Source organism: Hirundo rustica, chromosome 12 (genome assembly GCF_015227805.2).
Source record: "Hirundo rustica isolate bHirRus1 chromosome 12, bHirRus1.pri.v3, whole genome shotgun sequence".
NCBI classification, from domain to species: Eukaryota; Metazoa; Chordata; class Aves; order Passeriformes; family Hirundinidae; genus Hirundo; species Hirundo rustica.
The window spans coordinates 4,817,728-4,839,222 of NC_053461.1; the positions used below are offsets into that span (position 1 = coordinate 4,817,728).

General features: G+C 40.8%; 1 protein-coding gene across 1 annotated transcript in view; it reads right to left on the minus strand.

Annotated features, from left to right (window-relative positions):
• Positions 1 to 2,417: 2,417 nt before the first annotated feature.
• Positions 2,418 to 21,495, minus strand: part of STIMATE (STIM activating enhancer) — a 37,088-nt gene continuing 18,010 nt past the window's right edge. The window contains exons 2-8 of the mRNA XM_040076454.2: positions 20,999 to 21,047; positions 19,148 to 19,243; positions 16,042 to 16,163; positions 9,140 to 9,252; positions 8,171 to 8,248; positions 7,272 to 7,421; positions 2,418 to 6,403 (exon numbers count right to left, since the gene is read on the minus strand). Of these exons, the coding sequence (XP_039932388.2) occupies positions 6,287 to 6,403; positions 7,272 to 7,421; positions 8,171 to 8,248; positions 9,140 to 9,252; positions 16,042 to 16,163; positions 19,148 to 19,243; positions 20,999 to 21,047 (725 nt within the window). The 3' untranslated portion in view covers positions 2,418 to 6,286. The remainder of the gene's footprint in view (positions 6,404 to 7,271; positions 7,422 to 8,170; positions 8,249 to 9,139; positions 9,253 to 16,041; positions 16,164 to 19,147; positions 19,244 to 20,998; positions 21,048 to 21,495) is intronic.

Consider the following 21,495-nt stretch of genomic DNA (forward strand, 5'->3'; position numbering starts at 1 on the left):
GGCAGGCAGCTGCGGCAGCGGGGAAGCCTGCTCCCTACAAAAATCGCTTCCCGGGGAGCCCGCTGGGGCTGTTTATAGCTTTAAAAGGCAAAATGTTGTTATGGACACAAATTTGACTCTGACTCTTCTTGGGGGGAGGGAGGGGGGAAAAAAAAAAAAGAAGTGGACATTGCTTTCCCATCATAACAAAACACATGTTCTCTAAAGATGATATAAACCTAATGTCCAAAGCGTAACTGTGCCCTGAATCACTTTTGCACAGGGATCTTTAACAGAAGAGTATTTTGTGTCTTTTGGAGAGTTAATAAAGACACAAGAGGGTGTGGTTTTACCCTTACAGCTCTATCACTGATCATGCTCCGGTGGCGGCTCTTACATAACAGAGTAAAAACTCTTTCTACTTTCCAGCACGATTAGCAAGTTTAACCATTTCACCCACATCTGTACAGGAACAGCTTACTCAGACAGGATAAATGCGGTGTTCCCCATTGCACTTGCCAGCAGCACTAAAACCTTTCCCAGAACTTTTAATATTTGTTCTCCAAACAATTTTTTTTAAATTAAGTAAAGCCCTGCCACCTCTGAGCATAAAATCTTTTTCATTACTGGGAGAGGTTTGAGTGGGAGATTGTTTCCCTTTTGGTTCTTTACATTAGATCTTTACATCATGCAAAAAAAAAAAAAAAAAAAAAAATCAGCTTCCGCAACTACACTCAACACCTGCAAAGAATCAAGGCTCCAGCCAGGTGGGTTAATGTGAGAAGGGCAGGCACAGCAGACCTCCAAACACCTTCCACTAGAGAGATCAACTGTTCTAGCGGTAGAAATATGCCCTGGCCTTTCCTCAGGCTCTGCCAGTGCTTTTAGGGTACAGAGAAGCACAAGAGGTCACAAGAAGTTTGTTTTTTCACTATGAAAACATGACATCAAACCACAGCTCCAGCACTGTATGAGCAGGACTGTGGGATCTATCAGCTGTGAACTACCCACAGAGTTCGAGCTGAACTCTTTCCAGGCCTGAGATCTTCTCCTTTATTGGGGGAACTATCTGTAGGCTAAGAAGCAGTTTGGATGTTACGTCCTTAGCTATTCCTTAGGTTGATTTTCTATTTTAAACCCATGTCTTAGTAACCAGAGGAAGTGTTTCTGCAGAGCAGCAGTGCCCTTAGTAGGCCAACAAAACAGAATAAAACATTGACTTTAGAAAAAACAGATTTTTTTTTCTATTGTACAAACTAACAGTTCTCTATTAAGATGTTTCCCTACAGTTCCACAAGCATCACTATTCTATCTGACAAGAAAATAACATTCTACGTGTTTAAAGCAAATATTTAGAATTCAAGACACTGAACTATTATTTTCCCATCAGCTTTCAAAATTACTCCAGTTAATTGGTACTTGCATATTCCTCACTTAAACACAACAGAGTTCATAGCAATTTAATCTATACAAACAAAATCAAACCACTTGAACCTTGCTTGCCATTTGGGGCAGGTGAAGTGCTCAGAGAGGCAGGCAGCACATCCTGAGGTTTCCAGATTATCCCCAAAGCCTGGAGAGTTCTGTTTTCTTCAATTACATTTCAGCACTCAACAAGGGGCACAGTCATTTTCTTGCACAGATTATGGGCTATTTTTCCTCACAAGAATCCAGCCTAAATCTACAGTTACTTACATTTTATAGTATAAATCCTGTTCACCTGTTTGAGGTCCTTGAGATCTGTTAAATGGGACATGAATGACAATGGAACAAGATGGTTCCCGACAGTGGCTATTAAAAACGCAAGTTTTAATCCTCCACTGCAATGGGAATTGTGGAGAGCTCCTTTGCTGGAGGAATGGTTCCAACTAAAATATGGCAATGACCATAGAGAATTTAGTGAATGTACACACGGCTGCCACTGTGGTCTCCAAATCTCAAGGAAGATTTGACTTCCCCTCCAGGAAAGCGCTAACAACCTCGCAGGGGACTGATACTTGGGCAGTGAAGATTATACTCTGAATTCCCTGTAAGGGTGCAGTGGGTATGGGGCTGCTTGGATGTGGTAAAAGTGTGAAAATAGTAGGGAAATGTTACAGAGGAGTTACAGAGGCAGGATTGGGTCCATCCTGTGCAGCTCAGCCCTGAAAAAAACCTTCCTCAGGGAATTGATCTGAGAGGAGCCTGCAAGGATTCTTACAATGGTAAACAAAATTTGCGACTCAAGAACAGTGGCTCTTCCTGATCAAATGGGACTTGCCATTAAGGTAAATGAAAATACTGAAATTAAAATCAACATAACAGTTGTTGTGCATCAACATGCACAATTAGAGCTGAAGTTAAACTCAAGTAGCAGAACCTGCTTCCCACAAGAGCATACCATAAACACTGAAACACAGGCACTTTGAAACAGAACAAGTATAAAACAAGTAAACAAATCTGTAATAAGTCAAACTTTATTGTAAACCATTATACAATGTAATTACATCAGATACCCTTAAAAGTTTAAGGTAACACCACTGATTAAACAATATGGTCCAAACAGAGGGCAACAGAACACAGCTGTTGGTTTCGCTCACATTGGCTATACTCTGAATTTACTTACAAACAAACCTTACATCCAGTTTGAGACGGATACCCACACAAGACGAAAACACCTACAAAAGAGTCCCTTTTTTAAAGATACTGCAGTTTTACTTTGTAAAACCATAGTAGTCATTTTCAGTAATTGAACTGGAAACTTCACCTAAAAAAGTTTGCACGCCTATGCTGTAGATGTACTCTGACTCGGTGTGGCTGAATTTATTTGCTCTCACTACTGGTTTCTCCGGTAAAAAGCACAGCAAAGTTGCAAACACGGGTTAGTCAAGCACAGTGGCAGAGATTCCTTGTGATGCTCAGCTCTGAGCAGAGCGGGAGAGCCCAGGCCCCCTCCCCAGGCTCGGCAGGGATCAGAGCAGACACCTGCCCGAGGGGATCACTTTGCATTGCTCTAATTTGCAACTCAGTTTCTGAGTTTTCCCTGAAGAAAAGCTATAGTACATTTTAGTTAGCAACATTAACAGATAGTATTCACCTACTTAAAGTAAGACAAGGGGACGTGAACATATTGAATCCAGACCTTGGAAACCACCTATTAGACAACACCAGTGTTTTAAGTTTATGCAGATGTGTCACAGGTCAGATACAAGGAACAGTTAATGCATTTACCTTGACCACTTGTGGTACATTCCATCTCCACCAGTATTTCTGTGTCTCTTCTCTAAGTTATAATCCCTTTATCTTACTTTGGCATTCACTACATAGCTTATTTTTATTAAACAGAATCCTATTTTCTAAGCACAGCCTGAATTAAACCTTTGCTGTGAGTTGTCCTGAAGTACGTTTGCCAGGCAGAAATCTGAGTGACGACTGGAGGATAATGCAAATGTGATGTTGCAGTATCACTACTGGATCAACTCTTCATGAAAAGTCCATTTCAGACTGTACTGCCAATGCATTTTAACAAGTGGTAAGACATAGTGAAGCACTAAGCACACACTCCCTTCTCACACATGCAAGCCTGTCAGACAAAAGGACTTGTCCTACTCATAATTACTGCAAGAATTCCAATTTTTACCTCACAGGGAGGAAAACTGCCAATTTTACCTTTTCCATCCCTTTCATAATGATAACAAAGAATGTATAGAAAAAAGAGTCAGATTTTGTTATTTAGCTAAAATTCTGAATAAAATTATTGTCTTAGTAGAGAAAGTATTTTTTTTCCCCTTTGAAGGTTGCTCCTCCTGTTACTACTGTGGTATTTAAAATACTTCTGTCTTTGGATCATAGTGCTTTACTGCATCATCTTGCTAGGCATAACTAGATCTCACATCAAGTGACATTTAAGCACTTAAGACATGAAAAATTAGGCATTCAGAACCTTTGCTATTACCATCTTGAAGAAACTGCTCCGTAGCACTTTGTACTGTTTTGTACTTGGTCAAGAAGCTTAAGGTCTGCTCAAAACAAATGTTTTTACATGATTAAGGCCATAATTTTATAGCGACACGTCACAGACTAAACATGAGACTAGAATCATTTTGATAATTGAAGTACCTGGAGGAGGGAAGGTAAGATGCAAGCTTGAAGAGCTAAATTCGTGTGCGCTGCTCAGTTATCTCAGCTGGTGAGGACAGCCATGGCTCTGCACTGGGACGTAGCACACGGACACTAGCTTTAGTTCACTATCTGAAACAGAACAAATCCTATGCTAAAAAAAATAAATGCTGACAATTGCAACAAGAGCCAGTCGTGGCTCTTAAATCCCTTTGGAAAAGTGAGCTGTAGGAGACCACTCTGTTGATGAATTCCTTGAAGTACTGTGCTTTTGGAGATCTGCGCCTGCCCAGTGAATAGTCAAGAGAAGATGTGAATCACACAATCAGTTAAAAAAACCCAAACTCCCCAAAGCAGAGGCAACACTGATTAGGGACATTTCCCCATCCCCAACCCCCCATGTCAAAAGAACTCAGGTAAGCTCCCACTGTCATTAGTTTCTAGATTTAGTCTAAAGGAAACACTAGTACTGTAACTTATAGCAGCTCTTACATTTCAGTGCCCAGTAACAAAGGTCAGTGGCTCAGCTAAAACCTCGTGTTTGGTAAATGTCCCTCGAGCTGGCTGGACAGCCTGAGGTGTCAAAGCATCGTGTCCCCTCAGCAGCCACTGGGAAAAGGGATGCTGGAATAGTGAAAGTAAGCACGGGAATGCACAGTTCAGTATTTACTAAGGCCCAGTTAAGTGGTCTGGATAATAAATCACATTAAGACCTAGTAAATCTATTAAAAAACGTAAAAAGTCTTAAAAAGTTCTGAGCAGTTTTCCAATGAAACTGGTTTAAGGCTTGGAATTTTTCTAGTCTCCAGATATTACAACAGATTTGCATTTAAGGTCTGTTGTCACCTCTTTGAGACATCGCCTTGTCCTGCACAAGGTTTAGCTAAGCAAGGAAAGCAGTCAGAAACAATCATTTAGAAATTACACGAAGCAAAAGGATGTCACTGGAAACGTGTCTGCTAGGTTTCAGATCACCACGTGTTCTCAATTATCAGAAGAGACACTGAAAATCCCAGAAATGCTGTGGTAACAATTGCACTGTACCCCTTGGGGTTGTCCTTTTACTACTGAAGGATAATGAGACTTTATGGAAATTAAATAGGAGAAATTTTGGTGTTGTTGCTGTTAAGCACATTAAATAGAAGATTGCTTTTCCAACAACAAAAAGCAAGGGACAGAATCGTATTTGCAATATTACAGGACAACTGCTTCAATCAGATCACAGTCCTGTACCGTAGGCCCTGTAATAGGAAAAGTATCAGAAATGTTCCATCTCTTTTGGGTCATAAGAGAGGTATGCACAAGAGACTCGCAGAAACAGAAATAATTAGACTCATCCAAAGATGCTCATTTCACAAATAACTTACCATAATGGATTTTTTTTATACACTAAAGCGCGCTTTGTCAAATATGCAAACACCACCTCCTACTGAAAAAGGTATTTTCAAATTATGTGGTCAAGAGCACACATAGGACGGCATTTTTTTAGTGATATTTGGTGACTTCAGAAGTGACAGAGAGCTCTTCCCTTTGCAATCCCTTTGTCTTAAATCAGGAGACAAGGATAAATAAGATTTTCACTACAAATCTTTTGACCTGTTCTGCACAAAAAAGGGAACTGTACCCTTTTCTCTGATAGAGAATCTTTAAATACAACTGTATGAAAATATAACTTAAATATAAAATAGTCAGATAGATTTGAGAAAACTTGGAAAAAAAAAAATCTTTGTTCCACCTATTAGTTCCATAGGTACCCGGTAGCAAGTAAACATTTGTACTTAAAAAAATATGTTAAGTTACAGCTTGTAACCATAAACTATTCTGCTCTAGGAATTATGCTGCAAAAGCCAGTTTTAGTAATAAAACACAGTCCTTTAATACAGTCAGCTCTGATGCCTTTTTGAGAACTCCGTACGCTGTGCCATCAGTAACCGGAAGATTCCGTATCTGCTTTCTCGATCCTCTCTGACACCTCCCACACGAATCCATAGTGACTCGTCCATTTTCCACACATGATGAGGAGACGTTCTTGCATAATTGGTCAGTGTGTTTGTAGTGCAACTGGACTGGAAGCCTTCCAACTCCTTTGCCTTCTGTTGGCAGACTTTGCTTCTAAGTCAGTTGAAAAGGGAGATGCAATTGCAACGTTAAACCCCACAGACAGAAGTTTTTGCCATGAAACCTGCAAGTCCACAGGCCGAGGAATGTGTCATACAGGCAGACCAAAGCGATGCTTCTTCTTCTTGATGGGCTTTAAGTTGGTCAGTCTGCACAGGTCCTCCTCAGCATCTGACTCCTCCATCTCATCATCTGCTGAAATAAGGATCTAAAAACAAATCACAGCTTCTGAGCACATGGAGCAGTCACACTCCTTCCTACTTCTGAACTTCTACTTCTTTTTATGTTTGCAAAGCACCTTATTATTTGCTCAGGAAAGAGCTTCCCGAACACAATTAGGATTTACTGCCACACTATCAAAACATCATTGCAGATCCTATTGGAAACCTCTGGTAAATTTTGAAGAAGGATGGATGCATATTAATCTCACTACAGCCATTGACTCTGAACCCAAAGAGTGAGGCCAGAACAGCAGAGGCAGCTTGAGAGAATATCTGAGGTCTTGATCCACACACTGGTAACAAGGCAGTCACATTACCCGGCAAACCTCATATAAATAGCACTGTTTATCAGAAAAAATACATTAACTTATTAAAGCTAAACCAACCCACCTTCAAAGAAACCACCCATCTTTCAGCTGAATTCAAAACTGCTCACAATGTAATATAGAATAACGTTATGCTAAGGCAACTATGTAAATGATTCTCAAAACTCAGGTCAGTTGCCTCCACCAGCTCCCTCTCCCGTCAAGCTATTAACCTCTCTTTGAATTAGAATTGTCTATTAGTTTTGTATTCCCTGTGAGGTTTTTTTTATAAGCCCTTGCAGCACAGCTCACCTATGGTATTTACATATATTACTGTGTCTTCCTGCCCATCTTGAAGGAAATTAACTGCCAGAGTGGTACAACAATGACTTTTTCCTTAACTGGTTCTCAACTGCCAATGCTAGGAGCTGCTGCTAGAGGTATATGCTCAGAAAATCAAACCTAAGCTGACAATGCTACAATGAAATCAATATCAGGAGGGAAGAACTGGATTGATATTGCATTAATTGCAATAATTAACTCTACATACTTCTGACTCTGACTCCTCATGTGATGCTGCTCTTCTGTATCGGACTTTACTTCCATTTCTTGAATCTTGTCCTGCTTCCTTTTCTTCAATTTTAGCTTTTGTCTTCCCTTTCTTCATAAGGAAATTATCTACTACCCAGAACATTAACGCCTGTTAAAAAGAAGGGGAAAGTGACAGTTCAGCTTTCTTCAGAGTACAAGAAATGTCCAGATAACAAATGAACTTGACAATAATTCTGAGCTGGCCAAAAGCTAAATCTTGTCTAGGCACAGTGTCACAGCTTTTTTACACCTTTCAGGAATGCTCTAGAACCCAGCTACTTTAACCCTTTGTGGAAGAGAAGAAAATAAGAAAAGTATTGACTATTCACAGTGATCATATATACTAACTGTTCATACAGCAAGGCTTGACCAGCAGCTATTACATGCAAGGACACCCACTGCCACTGGCTCTAATCCCTAAATCCCAGACTGCTGCAGGAGTGTACTTTGGGAAGGATGACTGCACACTTGCCCTTTTCCTCTGCTCCACCACAGGCCAGCTGCTGTTAGCTATGGTCAGACACAGGATACTTCACAGGATGTCTGCCCTTACACCAACTGCTTCCTGAAGCAAATTTCACTGTAATTTTATAATCTCTGTGTCAGTCAATCTACTGAAGTCATCAGGCCAAAGGGGTCTATGAGGCATTTCTGCCCCTCTCCTGAACCTGGTTCTTCAGTTCATTTTGGATCTCAGCTTTGTAAAATCTACATATCCAGACAATTTACCCATTCTTTAGCAGCCCTAAAATTAACTTAAGCACCAAGGTACGCTGCGTTTAAAGGACTAATGTTAATTAATGAACACACAGCAGAAGGATATCCAAGTAAACATCTCACGAAGTGAGTTGTACTAACGTTAACGAAGAAGGGAACTATCAGCATGACGATTGCCAGCTCCAGCTGGGGGTTCTCTATGGGATTCAATAAAGCCACCTGTGAAAAGAAAAGGATTGACTTCAGCTCATGGCAGTACGTGCACACAACTGGCTTAGGCAGGGCAATGTTCATGTACAAGCTAATGTGACAGAAATAACGCAGGTGAACCAAAAAAGGGCAGCTTTGAGAGAAGCAAAGTATTTAGGACAGCTCATAAATTACCACTGATAAGTAAGTGGAACTTACAAGCTCTCTGTCATTTTTGTTTACAGAAGTCTGAGGAGCTGCCTTAGAATCATCTTGAATATTTTAGGGCTGCTCCCAAGGAACATGTTGTAGATTCCATCTTTAGGAAATTTAAATAGAGCAGAGTTTTACAACATACACAGGAAGGAGAAGAGTGTTCCCAAATTAGTCCAGAGCATACAATAGAGCTAACTGGTTTTAATGGGCAGTAACAGCACCACTTTGAATATCTGGTTGCACAGATTCCATCAAAATAAAGATTAATCCAGTCAGCTGGATTGGATTCACTAATCCACTACAAATTTCTGAAAGTCGACAGTTAAAACCTGTCAACAAGGTCAGGAAAAGAAAATGCTTTAAAATACTATAAGAATACAAAATAGCTGTAGGCAAGAATTAGAGTTAAGAAAAGAAGGAACCACTTAGTAATTTCAAGGGTACTTTAGACAAGGAGATAGAATAAAATTTTGGATATTTCAGTTTACAAAAACCCCTCAAAATATGATATGGTATTCCTGGCAATAGATAAAGGTCTCATTAGCAGTATCCCAATTAAACTAAAAGAACATACCACTACCACAGTTAACTGGCAATGAGTCTAGGCAATCACGATGCTTGAGCCAAACCAATAAACACTGCTGGAAATCTTTACAGCTTCCGCCTAAAATTCACTTGTCTGTGAAATGCTGTAAAAACACAAACCTCTTTCCACTGAGGTATAAGCAGCACTATGATGATGATGGTTTTCTCAAATGTCATAATCATTATGTACAGAGCACACTGGCCCATCCAAGCACTACACTGCAGCGGGTCACCTGCAAGAAAGATGAAAGGTCCAATAAATGCAGAGGTTTGATTTATTTAATTGTAAACATCTTAAAAAAGCAGTATTAGAAGAGGCAGCAGGGCAGCTAAATCCTCCAGAAATGGCTTCTCCAATTCCTTTAGTGCTGCTCCTTCCCTTCCCTCTGCCACACCCCAGCTTTCAAAAAGTACCAGAAATCGAATCTCACAGGATTTTGTCCCATTTAGCAGTGTAACGAGGGCTCTGGGCTCCAGGACGGTTTGGATGGATGGAGACGTGAGATCTCTGAAGTTGGGTTTTAGAAGATGTGGTTTGTTATTAAGGGTGCGGGGCCTTGCTTGGAGTTGCCAGGCAGGCCTTAGGGAGTGGGGGAAGGGAGAGGTATGGAGAGGAAGTTCCAAGAGGAAGGTCCCTGGGAGGAAGTGGCAAGAGAGAGGCTGATCTGATCTCCCAGGCTCCCTTATCAGGGGGCTTCAAGGTGGGCTGGGACAGGACTTGGGCCAATGGGGTTACAGATACCTGATGCTTCAGGGGAGGGGTACAGGTGTGGGATGAACCATACATTGGGGGGTGAGACAGAACATCCCATTTGACCTTTGGACCTATCTGCAGGTAAGGGACATTGTTTAATCAAGGGAGGATTACCTTCAGCTGGCCATACCATTGTTTCTCAGACATCGAAACTTGCTTTCAATTCTATCTTACTTATAGGTTTCATATTCTCAAAATCTAAGCAGTCACATTTATAAGGCTTTCTAGTTTCATCCTCCCCAACATAGCAGTACCTGTGATAAGCTCACACTGTTTCATGTAACCTGATAAAAGCAAGACAGATAAACTTTCATTGTGTTTCTCCTCATACTGTTAATTTTGATCCTCTATCACACATTAAGTGTCTTAAAGGGGAAAATGTGAGGGAAACGTGGCTGGGGAAAACACATTTCCCTTCAGTCCAAGTAGAACTTAGATTTCCACCATTTTCCCGAGGCCACCTTAAACATATTTTTCCTCTCTACAAAGTTAGTTACCATAAGTAACCAATTGAAACAACAGGTGCAAGAGCTGCTATGAAAAATTTAACTGAATAAAAAATTAAGATCATATTTCAGTTCCAAGGTAAAAAGGTTTGAAATTCTACTGCACTTCGAGGGCAGAGTGAGAACCTGAGTGCATGAAGTTATCTGCTAGGACAGAAAGAAGACCACAAATATTTGAACAGGAAAACTTATGCACTCTATTACATTCTTTGAAAGAAGATAGAGAAAGAGAAAGAAAAAGAAGACAAAAAAGGGGAAAAAAGAGGATTGGTAAGCCTAACAAGCTTTGCAGATGAGCTTGAAGCTGCACTTCACTGGAAAACAAAAGCAAGCTCTGGAGAGGTGACAGATCTTTAGTCTGTGCAGCAGCCTCTGCAATCTCTTCAAAGACAGCTCCGAACTCGTAGCCTGAGGATGAATAATGGGCAATGGAAAATCAGATGCCTTTATGTATCTGTAATGCAAAATGGACAGTTGCTGCTTCCTTTTCTGGAACACTCCTGAAAGGCTTTCAGTATTAATACTTGGTAATAGCCTGAGACTTAGTGTTTGCTGCTGAAATGCTACACAGAGAAACTGATAAATCAGACTGGAATCCAGAACAACAAATACTTCCTAGCCAAGTTTTACAGGATAAGTTAGTGATCAACACTCAGCAGTCTGAAAGGAAAGCAATTAAAATGCTTGAGTTTTACAATTACGTACTGTACTTACAGCTTCTCTTGTAAAAACCCAAAGAACTGGAAATTTGAAAGGGAAAAAGTCAAGCAACTGTGATTTTTCTGAAGATACAAGGCCTGAATTAGGTTTGAGACTTAAATTTCAGCAATTAATTTCTATAGTCCACATTTTATTAGCATTTTCTAGTTTTTCTCACTAATTAGAAAATATTGAAAAATAATCTAGCTTTAGCTACAGCCTTACTACTGAAACAAGCAGTTTATTCTAATCTCTTTTCCAATCTTTTTTTAATTCCTAAAAGCATAGACAATGAAAACAATTTTGCATCTTTTGCAATTCTCAGGAGATTTTGTACATTCAAAAACTGTGGAACTCTGTATTAAGAGTTGTGCACTCTCAACAATGAGGGTTTTGTTCCACAATGTTTTCATGGGAAGTGGTGCTGCTTTCCTTGGGGTTTTGTGTTTTGGGGGTTTTTTTGGTACATGACTCAAATTGGAAGTTGTGTATATTAAATTCCACTTGAGGATTTTTGTATGCCCTACTGCACCTACAAAATTATCTCTCAGCTGTAATTACAAGTGGGGATAACACAGATGCTGCCTACTTTGAATTTAGCAAGTCTTTTGACAATGTCCCAATAGTATCCTGGAAGATACAGACTGGGTGGTGAAGATACAATCCTGATATGAAGGAAAAAACCCCAAACTTTCACAGATAGACTGGTGAAATCTACTGGAGCAGTTTGTTGGGACAAAGGGGTTCTTAAATCCTAAACCATGGATAAATTAAAAACTGACTGGATCATGCCCTGAACAATCCACTTCAGCTTTGAAGTTAATCCTGCTTTGAGCAGTAGGTTGGATTATATGACCTCTGGAGATCCTTTCTAACCAGTTTTTTCTAGGGTTTTATGAGCCACTTGAATTTCATATTCAGGTTAATAACATGACCACACCCAGAAGGTGCTCCAAAGCACATTTCAGACATTTGTAAATTCAGAGATTCTGTACACAAACCCAACTTAGAACTTTAAAGATAATATTGAAGCCATAAAGCTCTAATTTAATTTCTAAAGTCTTTTACAGTCATCTCTTGAATTCTGATTTTATTCCTGTCACGTATAGAATAATCCAGCAAATTAGTGAAAATCTTGCTACTGCAAGAAAAGCAAATAAAGAACAAAACAGAAAAATTTTGAATCCTTTACAGTGACAACTGTAACAGCATTTTTGGAAAATGCTGGGCATGCCAAATTAGTCTATACTTGTATCCGCCACTGCCATCAGCTGCTTCGTAGAAGTATGTTTGGAGACAGTTCTTGAACCAAATACCTGTTATTCCTCTACCTTGTAGCTTCCTTATGTTCTCCAGATCCTGAAAATTTTGTCTTAAGAAAATGCCAACTGATGGAAGTACTCCAAAATAAATTTTAAATAGTTTTGAAGTCAGCGCTACTACCCCACATGGCTCTAAGTAAGTTGCTCAGCACGTGGCAAATGAAGAGCTGGAGGGAAAAGATGCACCAAATACAATTTCTGAGCTCTGCCATGGAGTGGCTACAGCAGGATTCAGTTGCCAGTGGAGTTTATAATCACCAGGAGGGATTTATCTCCTGTTTTCTACTCGCAGCAGCTAAAGTAGCTCAAGATGAGCGAAGGAGAACGCAGGGAACATTCTTTTCAGTACAGATCATGACTGCTTTTCTCCTCTTTACACACTCAAATATATTAACTGATTCTGCACTTCCATTAAAATCCAACTGCAGATGTAATGAATCTGAAAACACAAAACCATAGATATGAAGACAAATCCAATAAAATTAAGAATTCTGATGTAAAAAAGCCCTTGAGGGAGCGTCATGGCCCTTTGTTCATAAATCAGACTGCAGTGCTTGTTTTGCTGTACAAACAGCCACCGTTTATAAATGCTGATATTTTGGTATCCATTCCTTCCTTGAGGCATTTAGGCTTAAAAACTATCCTCCATATAAAGAAGAGGCTTTTAAAACCAGCAGGACACTGCTATTTTTGTGACAGCTTCAAGTAATGAATCACCGGGGATCAAGTAATAGAGCTAAGAAGGGAAATGAGCTCACAGTGAGAACTAACTTGAGACAAATGATTATTTAGGCTCTAGAAACACAAACATCACTCAGTCACAAGAAGAGACTTGTCTGGGGGTGGAAGGAGGGCTCCTGTTTGTTTGCCCATACTTAAAAACAAACAAACTGAAATCACACCGACCTCCAAGCTGAGGACTGGACTTCACTACTCCAGATAAAGTGCCCAAGACACTGATACTTTTCAGTGAGCCATGGGATGGAGAAGAGAGGAGATGTGCGGAGAAAAGAAGGCTCCAGGGTGACCTTATTGCAGAATTTCAGTACCTGAAGGTGCTCCAAGAGAGCTGGAGAGGGATTGTGGAGAAGGCTGTGGAGCAAGAGGACAAAGGGGAATGGCTGCCCAGTGCCAGAGGGGCAGTGCCCAGGGTCAGATGGGATATTGGGAAGGAATTCTTGTGAGGGTGATGAGGCCCTGGCACAGTGTCCCTGTCCATGGCAAGGGGTGGAAGGAGAGGAGCTTTGAGTTCTCTTCCAAACCAAACCGCCCTGTGATTCTATACTAAACATCCATATTTAACTTCAAAATCCCAAGTTCTAAACACACTTGCAACCCCACAGAGCTGCATTTTAGGCTCCTCTTCTACCCTACTTAATGTATTTTAAACAATCTTAGGAAAAATAAGTGTTCTTCGGGTCAAACTGAAAAATTTTAAATAAACTGGCGATAAGAGGGTTTTCAGTTCCAGAACAACAGGGACACTTAACAGAAGACGACAGTAAATGATCCAATACAACTTGTCCTTTTAGATGGGATTTCTTACAGAGGGCCTAACCTTACTGCACAGCCAAAACTAATAACTTTCCATCTGCTTTCTAATTCTCTTTATACCAGAAGCCTCTCCCACATGATCAATGGAAATGCAGGTTTGCAATATGCTTTAAAATAGTCCCTACAATAGCTCGATTAAAAACCTAACACACGAAAGGCAGGACAGCACATTAATAAAGAAAAGAAAGTTAGTGACTAATAAAATGATCTGATACTAGAGAGAACAACTAACAAGAGGGTTTATATAATTTCATACACACACACCCAGGAGAATACTCAATAAACAAGTTCAGGTGTTTCAGATCTCCTGATTCAAAGTGACAATACTGGAGCAGCCACAGACCACCTCCACAGCAGAACACAAGTTCATTTGTTGATTTTAAGACCTTAATTACTGCAGTCAGAAATGCCTCATCACTAAAATAAACCCAGGTTCATCATGAAAGTCAGTAAGAAATAGAAAAATTTCAGGGAAGTGAATATACACCCCACATCTCCCCATCCACACAGATTGCTTACTGTTGAAAGAACATTAAAATGGGAAAGGACAACAGATTGCACACAAAAACATTCAAAATGTTATTAGAAAGAAATAAAACCTAATAACTGACATGATTACAAATACCTACCTGTAATTGTAATAGATACAAGAATTTCTTTCTCTAAATGGAAACTCCAGTTTTATATGGGCTGAAAGCTGCGCAAACATCTTTAAATGGCTTCAGGCCAAACCAACAGTCAGAAAATGGGGCTCTGGGCAAGAGGTCTCACCTCTTTCCTTGCCCCTTTGCCTTCCCTGGGCATTGGTGCTTACCTAATCCCTTAGAGACACAAGTCTGGGGACTAATCTGGAGGAACTATTTACTTTTTTTGTATCTAGTGAATTTTTGATTCACTAGCTCTCTTGTTTGTTTAGCTCTCTTGGTCAGTTCCCTGAAGAGTCAGATATGCACCAGTCCAAGGAAAAGAGTAGAAGCACTGGACTGTGGCATGTGGGATAAAAGCAGATAAACAATGTTGTGGCAGTGCCGATTTAAACAGCTTAAGTGGCCATAAACTGTATCCTAAAAGATACACATCAAATCTCTATAAATCTAACATGCCCTAATGGTATACGTAGTTATTTCTCCTAAGTTGCTTGTCATCATCTCTAAACCTCTGACATTAAAGCAAATAGCAATTAATGTAATTTGATTGCAAACTTCTCAAGCTTTAAAAGTGTTCCAATTTCACAAGGTCTTTATTTATTCTTAGTTCTGTCAGCTACTTACGATCATCAAAGCCAAAGAAACCGACAAAACCAAAATCCTACCAGTAATAATTATAAAACTGCTGTGAAAGCTCTTAATTTGTTAGGCAAACATTTTTAACTTTCTTAGACTTTCTCCCTCCCAAGCCATTGAGAGTGTTGTTTTCCTCTCTGATGAAGAGCCACAGCTCACTTATAAAGCAACATCTCCTCCCATTCCTGTCTCGAGGAGCTGCAAATGTGATTTCTAGCATGTACACTAAACTTTCATTTTCAGCAATCCGAGAATAACATACTGAACAAAATTAAATGTTGATGTTGAGTATGTGTGATACTCAACTGCAGCTGCAAATCCACAACTTCTGCACATCAGTGGACTTCTGTGTAATGGAAGATAAACTCTGCAACTTCACCTGAAAGCGATTTCCCACATTTTTCACCAGTGATACAGGCCCTACATGCACAAGCTCCAGTGATCTTTACTTGAGGAGCAGCACAGGCCATCTTGCCATTCCTTTCTCTGAAAGGACGTGGCTGTGTAAAGAGGGCTGGCAGAACCCTTGGTCTGTACCTTCAGACAGTGGCACATGGTTCAGTGAAAGCTTTTGTAGGAAATGACCTTCCAGCAATCACTTCTTTACAAGTGTTTCAGAGTAAATTTATCATTTTATCCATGAGATTAGTAAATATCAAAATTTGTTGAATCCTTAAAAAAAAAATGCTCAAGCAGTTTTTCCAAACTCAGTACATGCTCAGAGATTTGTTGAGCTTTCTAAGACTGGAAGGTGCATGCTTGGATATAGAACTAAAAAGAATCCTCATGACAAGTGAAATATTAGAAGAACTGTAAAATGATTTTAGGATGAGTTAACCACTTGCTGCAATACTCTGGGATTCCACCCTGAGAATCACTTCAGTGCCAGAACAGAAACATTTACCATATTCCCCAAAGCGAAGGGACTCCCACTGCTGCCATTCCACAATGCTGCTGACAGCACGGATCCCGATGTAGATTAGCAGCATTCCTAAGGTGGCATCCAGCAAGAAGTTGATAAGGTACCTGGAAAAGAAAAGCAGAAAAGAAAACAAGGACTCAGGGTCCATTTTCTACAGGTTCAGGGTATTTTTACACCATGATTGATAGAAGATCTGTAAGTATGTTGAGAAGCCAGAGTATTGACAACAGTCATCTTCCCACTTCTGTATTTACACACAGAGCCTAAAATTTAAATAGTTTTAGCAGCCTCAATACTTTTTTTCCCTGTCCTTAAAGACCCCAAAACTTTCCAAAAAAGTTGCTATTTTCTAATAATTGTTCCCCAAATGTTAGTTCTAATTAACGTTGCATTAGTCCAACATTAAAATCCAGACTGTTTGCAGAGGCATGTCGGCAATCCCGAGCCTGCACGAGTCCCGCCGAGGCCACAAGAGGCTGCTGTAAGCCCGCAGCAGGAAGGCGGCAGCAGGGGCAGGGCAGACAGAGGTGCCAGCACCTGCTGCGGAGCCAGGGAGGCTCCTGGCACAGGCAGAGGTGCCAGCACCTGCTGCAGAGCCAGGGAGGCTCCTGGCACAGGCAAACAGAGGTGCCAGCACCTGCTGCAGAGCCAGGGAGGCTCCTGGCACAGGCAAACAGAGGTGCCAGCACCTGCTGCAGAGCCAGGGAGGCTCCTGGCACAGGCAAACAGAGGTGCCAGCACCTGCTGCAGAGCCAGGGAGGCTCCTGGCACAGGCAAACAGAGGTGCCAGCACCTGCTGCAGAGCCAGGGAGGCTCCTGGCACAGGCAAACAGAGGTGCCAGCACCTGCTGCAGAGCCAGGGAGGCTCCTGGCACAGGCAAACAGAGGTGCCAGCACCTGCTGCAGAGCCAGGGAGGCTCCTGGCACAGGCAAACAGAGGTGCCAGTACCTGCTGCAGAGCCAGGGAGGCTCCTGGCACAGGCAAACAGAGGTGCCAGCACCTGCTGCAGAGCCAAGGAGGCTGCTGGCACAGGCAAACAGAGGTGCCAGCACCTACTGCAGAACCAGGGAGGCTCCTGGCACAGGGAAACAGAGGTGCCAGCACCTGCTGCAGAGCCAGGGAGGCTCCTAGCACAGGGAAACAGAGGTGCCAGCACCTGCTGCAGAGCCAGGGAGACTCCTGGGACAGGGAAACAGAGGTGCCAGTACCTGCTGCAGAGCCAGGGAGGCTGCTGGCACAGGCAAACAGAGGTGCCAGCACCTACTGCAGAGCCAGGGAGGCTCCTGGCACAGGCAAACAGAGGTGCCAGCACCTGCTGCAGAGCCAGGGAGGCTCCTGGCACAGGGAAACAGAGGTGCCAGCACCTGCTGCAGAGCCAGGGAGGCTCCTGGCACAGGCAAACAGAGGTGCCAGCACCTGCTGCAGAGCCAGGGAGGCTCCTGGCACACCAGGGATGCCCGAGATTCCCCAAAACACTGACATTCCCAAGCCGGGCTCACCCCATGTGCTCCCCCTGGGACGTGTCCTTAACCCACCCACAGGACCTGCTGTGCTGCTGCCAGGCAAGCCTGGACCCACTTTCAAACTTAGGAAGTATTTTTTCCCCCAAGATAGATTTTGGTTAATGCTATGTGATATTTTTTTCTGCTCTCAAGAACCTGCACCTTTGTCTGAGAAGTTATCCAGCTCCACGCTGTAATTTCTGTTGGCCTGAGAACACTGAATAACCTCACTCTAACTTGTTTTATGTTATGTTACACGTACGTTAAAAATGGGAATTGAAAACAAAAATACATAGATACAGGAGAGATTGCACGTGTCAGTAAACCCTTTATTTTGAAAAAACAGCACAAAGTTATCTTTAATTTTAAAATACTGTAATATATTATTGTGCTTTAGCTTTAACACTGACAGTTTTTGACACGCTTTTGTTGCCTCACTTGAATATATACTTGGAGTTATGAAAATGGAATGAAAGCAATTTGCACCTGCCAGTTTTTACACCAGCAGGAAATGCTTAAATCTATAAGCAAGGAAAATCCTACAATGATGCCTGGTATTGTTGAAACTGTCATAATTATAACTCAAACTTTACAGTCAACGTGCTAAAACAAATGCATTTTGCCTTACAAAATGCTTTGTGGTGGGAAGAGGAAAGCAGTGCTCTTGCCCATTTTTGCCATGCAGGAGCACAGAAGGAACCACGGAGAAATACAGGCTATAAAACTGGCTTGGACAGCAACACAAGCACGTTCCTTGAGCTGTGGGACCTTTGTTTACCCAAGAACAACAAATAAGCAGATGCCATCGAAAGGAACTGGATGGGTTCTACAAGGCAAATTAGCGGGCTTTTAGAAGTAATTTCACAGCTTTCATTACCAGCAATGTGTAAGCTACTTTTGAGCATGAGCCTTATCAAGAACAAACCCTAACAATTACCATTTGCTTCAGGAGCTCCTGTAAAGAGCCTGTCGGGGTCTTAGTCATAAAATCTTCAGGTTTAATACACTACAGAGAAATGCTTATCTATTTAGTCACACTGCTCCAAGCATGACATCGCAGAATTAATTTCTGTACTAACTGCCTGGCTACCGAGCAAGATTTCCCATTTTTTAACAAAATGAAAATAATACTGCAGCAGCCAATGTAGGTTTTAGAAGCAAATATAAACACAAACGATTTTTTGATAAATAACCCTGAAAGCAACCTCACTTTATATTACAGCCTTGCTTTATTACAGTGAACACAACTGGATATTCATTTTCTTTGGTCCCAGCTCCTTCAGTAAACAAACTTGAACCGCAATGTGCATCCCAAGTCCTCATTCATTCACTGGAGAGGGACAAGTAGCAAGGCTCTGCCCTTTAGGTTTAAAATAGCCACACACAGTCCAGACTCCTGCCAGCCATGAACTTCATGAGAAGAATCCTGATCCTTGATTAAGTTTAAACCACAGGTTCTTTAAAGTGACTGATTTTTACAATGAAAACTCTTCTCTCAGCTTTATCTTGCCTTACCATACACATAACACCAAACTCAGCTACGGAACCTCCATAAAGACCAGTTATTCCAAAATTAGGCACTCACAGTGAACAGGGGTCTTCTTCTGTAAGGTCTGATAAATAGACATTTGCGAAGTGGATGAACAACATCCCTATGGCTTGCTTGGAAGTATCTAAAAACCTGTGTAAAGGAGAAACAGTTTTTAAGACACACAAAACTGTTTACAACACAGCCAGACATTGCAAATTTATGTTAATTAAAACTCCATCTCTTATTAATTTTTTTCTCCAAATGAGAACACCAGAATAATAAAAGTATCATGGTATTTAGCTTTTATTTAACAATGTTCCATATTAAATTCTGGCCCTATTTTTCCCACCAATAACCCAAATCATATTAACTTGAAACCTATCACTGTAAAGGTAAAGTCTATGGATATCCTCTTGGTATCATATGCATTATCAAAGAGCTAATCCTGACTAACTCCAGCTAAGTCTTTAATAACCTTCTGGAAACAATGAGTACCCCAGTCCTGATAGGTATTTTGGACCTTTTATGTTTATGCATTTTTAGCAAGCTTATGGCACAGGCAAAAATAAAATCCTCATCATGTGCTTGTGGGCGAACAACTTAATAGTGACTAATGAGTCCTTTATCTACAGCATTTCATTTAAACGCCAGCATATTTTTCACCCGAAAGCATGAAGTGCTTTCACTGAATTTTATCTACAGTGCAGAGCTTAGAACACACTGCGAAAGAATTCCAACCTTGACAGTATTATCTCCAAAGCAGATGATAAAGTCAGAGAGAAAACAGTTTGCTACACAAGGGGAAAACATAACCCCCCACTTAGACAGTGATTCAGTAATGACTCCAGCCCTTACCATTCTTTTTTCATCACCCTTCGCACAAACCCCAAACTTTCAGTGGATGTTTCATTAAATGTAAAACGTAAGATCATGAGTGTTCTTTGTATTATACAGAAAAAAACCCAATTTGCCTGTTTTGTTTCCGTGTTTAAAAAGATCTAAACACCCCAACAGACCCAAATGACATTTTATGCTTGCATTCATCTACCCTCCCTGATAGCTGTCTTGAACTGCAGTCTCTTCATTCACTGCATGACACAGAGAGCAGAGTGTTGGAGATGAGGCAGGAAGCCAGCGAGTTACTTATCTAATCGGTACACCATGCTATAAATAACAATATTTGAGTCCCAGAACAAGATTCTTTGCTTAAAAATTAAGAGTTATCAGAACTTCAGGACTGTAGACTGCAGTACACAAAGATTTTGTACTTATTTTTTCAATAAAATAAAGGTCAGTGTTAGTTTTGAGAAACACCATTGTATGGGAGGAATTTAAACCACTGAAGTCTTGAACAAGTGGAATGACAGCCTAACACTTAACACCAGTCTCAAAACTAGTACAGCTTATGTTATTGCTCCAATCCAGTAACTTTTAAAATGTAATAAACACAAATACACTTTTTATACCTTGTATTTTTTATGGTTGATATACTTGTATCTTTTATCATCCTGTTTTCTATTTCATACATAGTAGGATACTAACAAAACATGGAATTTCATATGAGCCCAGCTGAGAACTACTTATGCAGGTTTGTAGATGTTCAGATGCATCTTAGGGCTACTCCAAGTTTCCATCTTTAGGAAGAAGCACAAACTGAAGCTTTATGCCTAAATGCACATCTCTAGAGATTTCTGGAAGTGTTCAGTAAGAAAAGACTGCCCAGGAAACACACAGAAGGTAACCTGACTGATGTATTCTGGTAACTTTTTTGGCTCCTCAGTGACAGTTACAAGTTTCTTGTCATCACTTTTCTTTATTTCAATCATCGTACATGAACACCATCCCTTCAATTTCTACAACATGCGAGAAGAAAAGGAGTTAAGAATAAAGCATGCAGACACTTACCATATCCTCCAGGGACGTCTTTCATGCTTTGGTTCTCTGAAGCGTTTTACTAGGGAGAAAAAAACATAAAATTGAAGACAATCAGCAACTTCCAGAGCAACAAAAATATAGAAAAGTGAAAGCATATCACCTTGCAGAAACATGATATCCTTCAATGAAATAGATCTTTCACTACTGCACTTCACTATATCAAACTCCAAGGATCCATTTTTAAAGAAACTCCCTTCTGTCACCTCTAAATTCCTAGAGCTCCATTCTCTGACTGCCAATATCGCTCACGTGAAACAAGATTCCACATCTGACCACCATTCCATTGGCCTGTCTCACTGGAGATCCAAACCCAAACTGGAAACTATTCTCCTAACATGGGGCAGTCCATATCAGAATGAAAAAAGTGAATCAATAGCAGGAAAAACATTCTCTGACAATGTGTCTCTATTTTGTCATCAAACTGAATTACAAAAGGAAAGAAGGACAGATTTTTTTTTTGTTTTTAG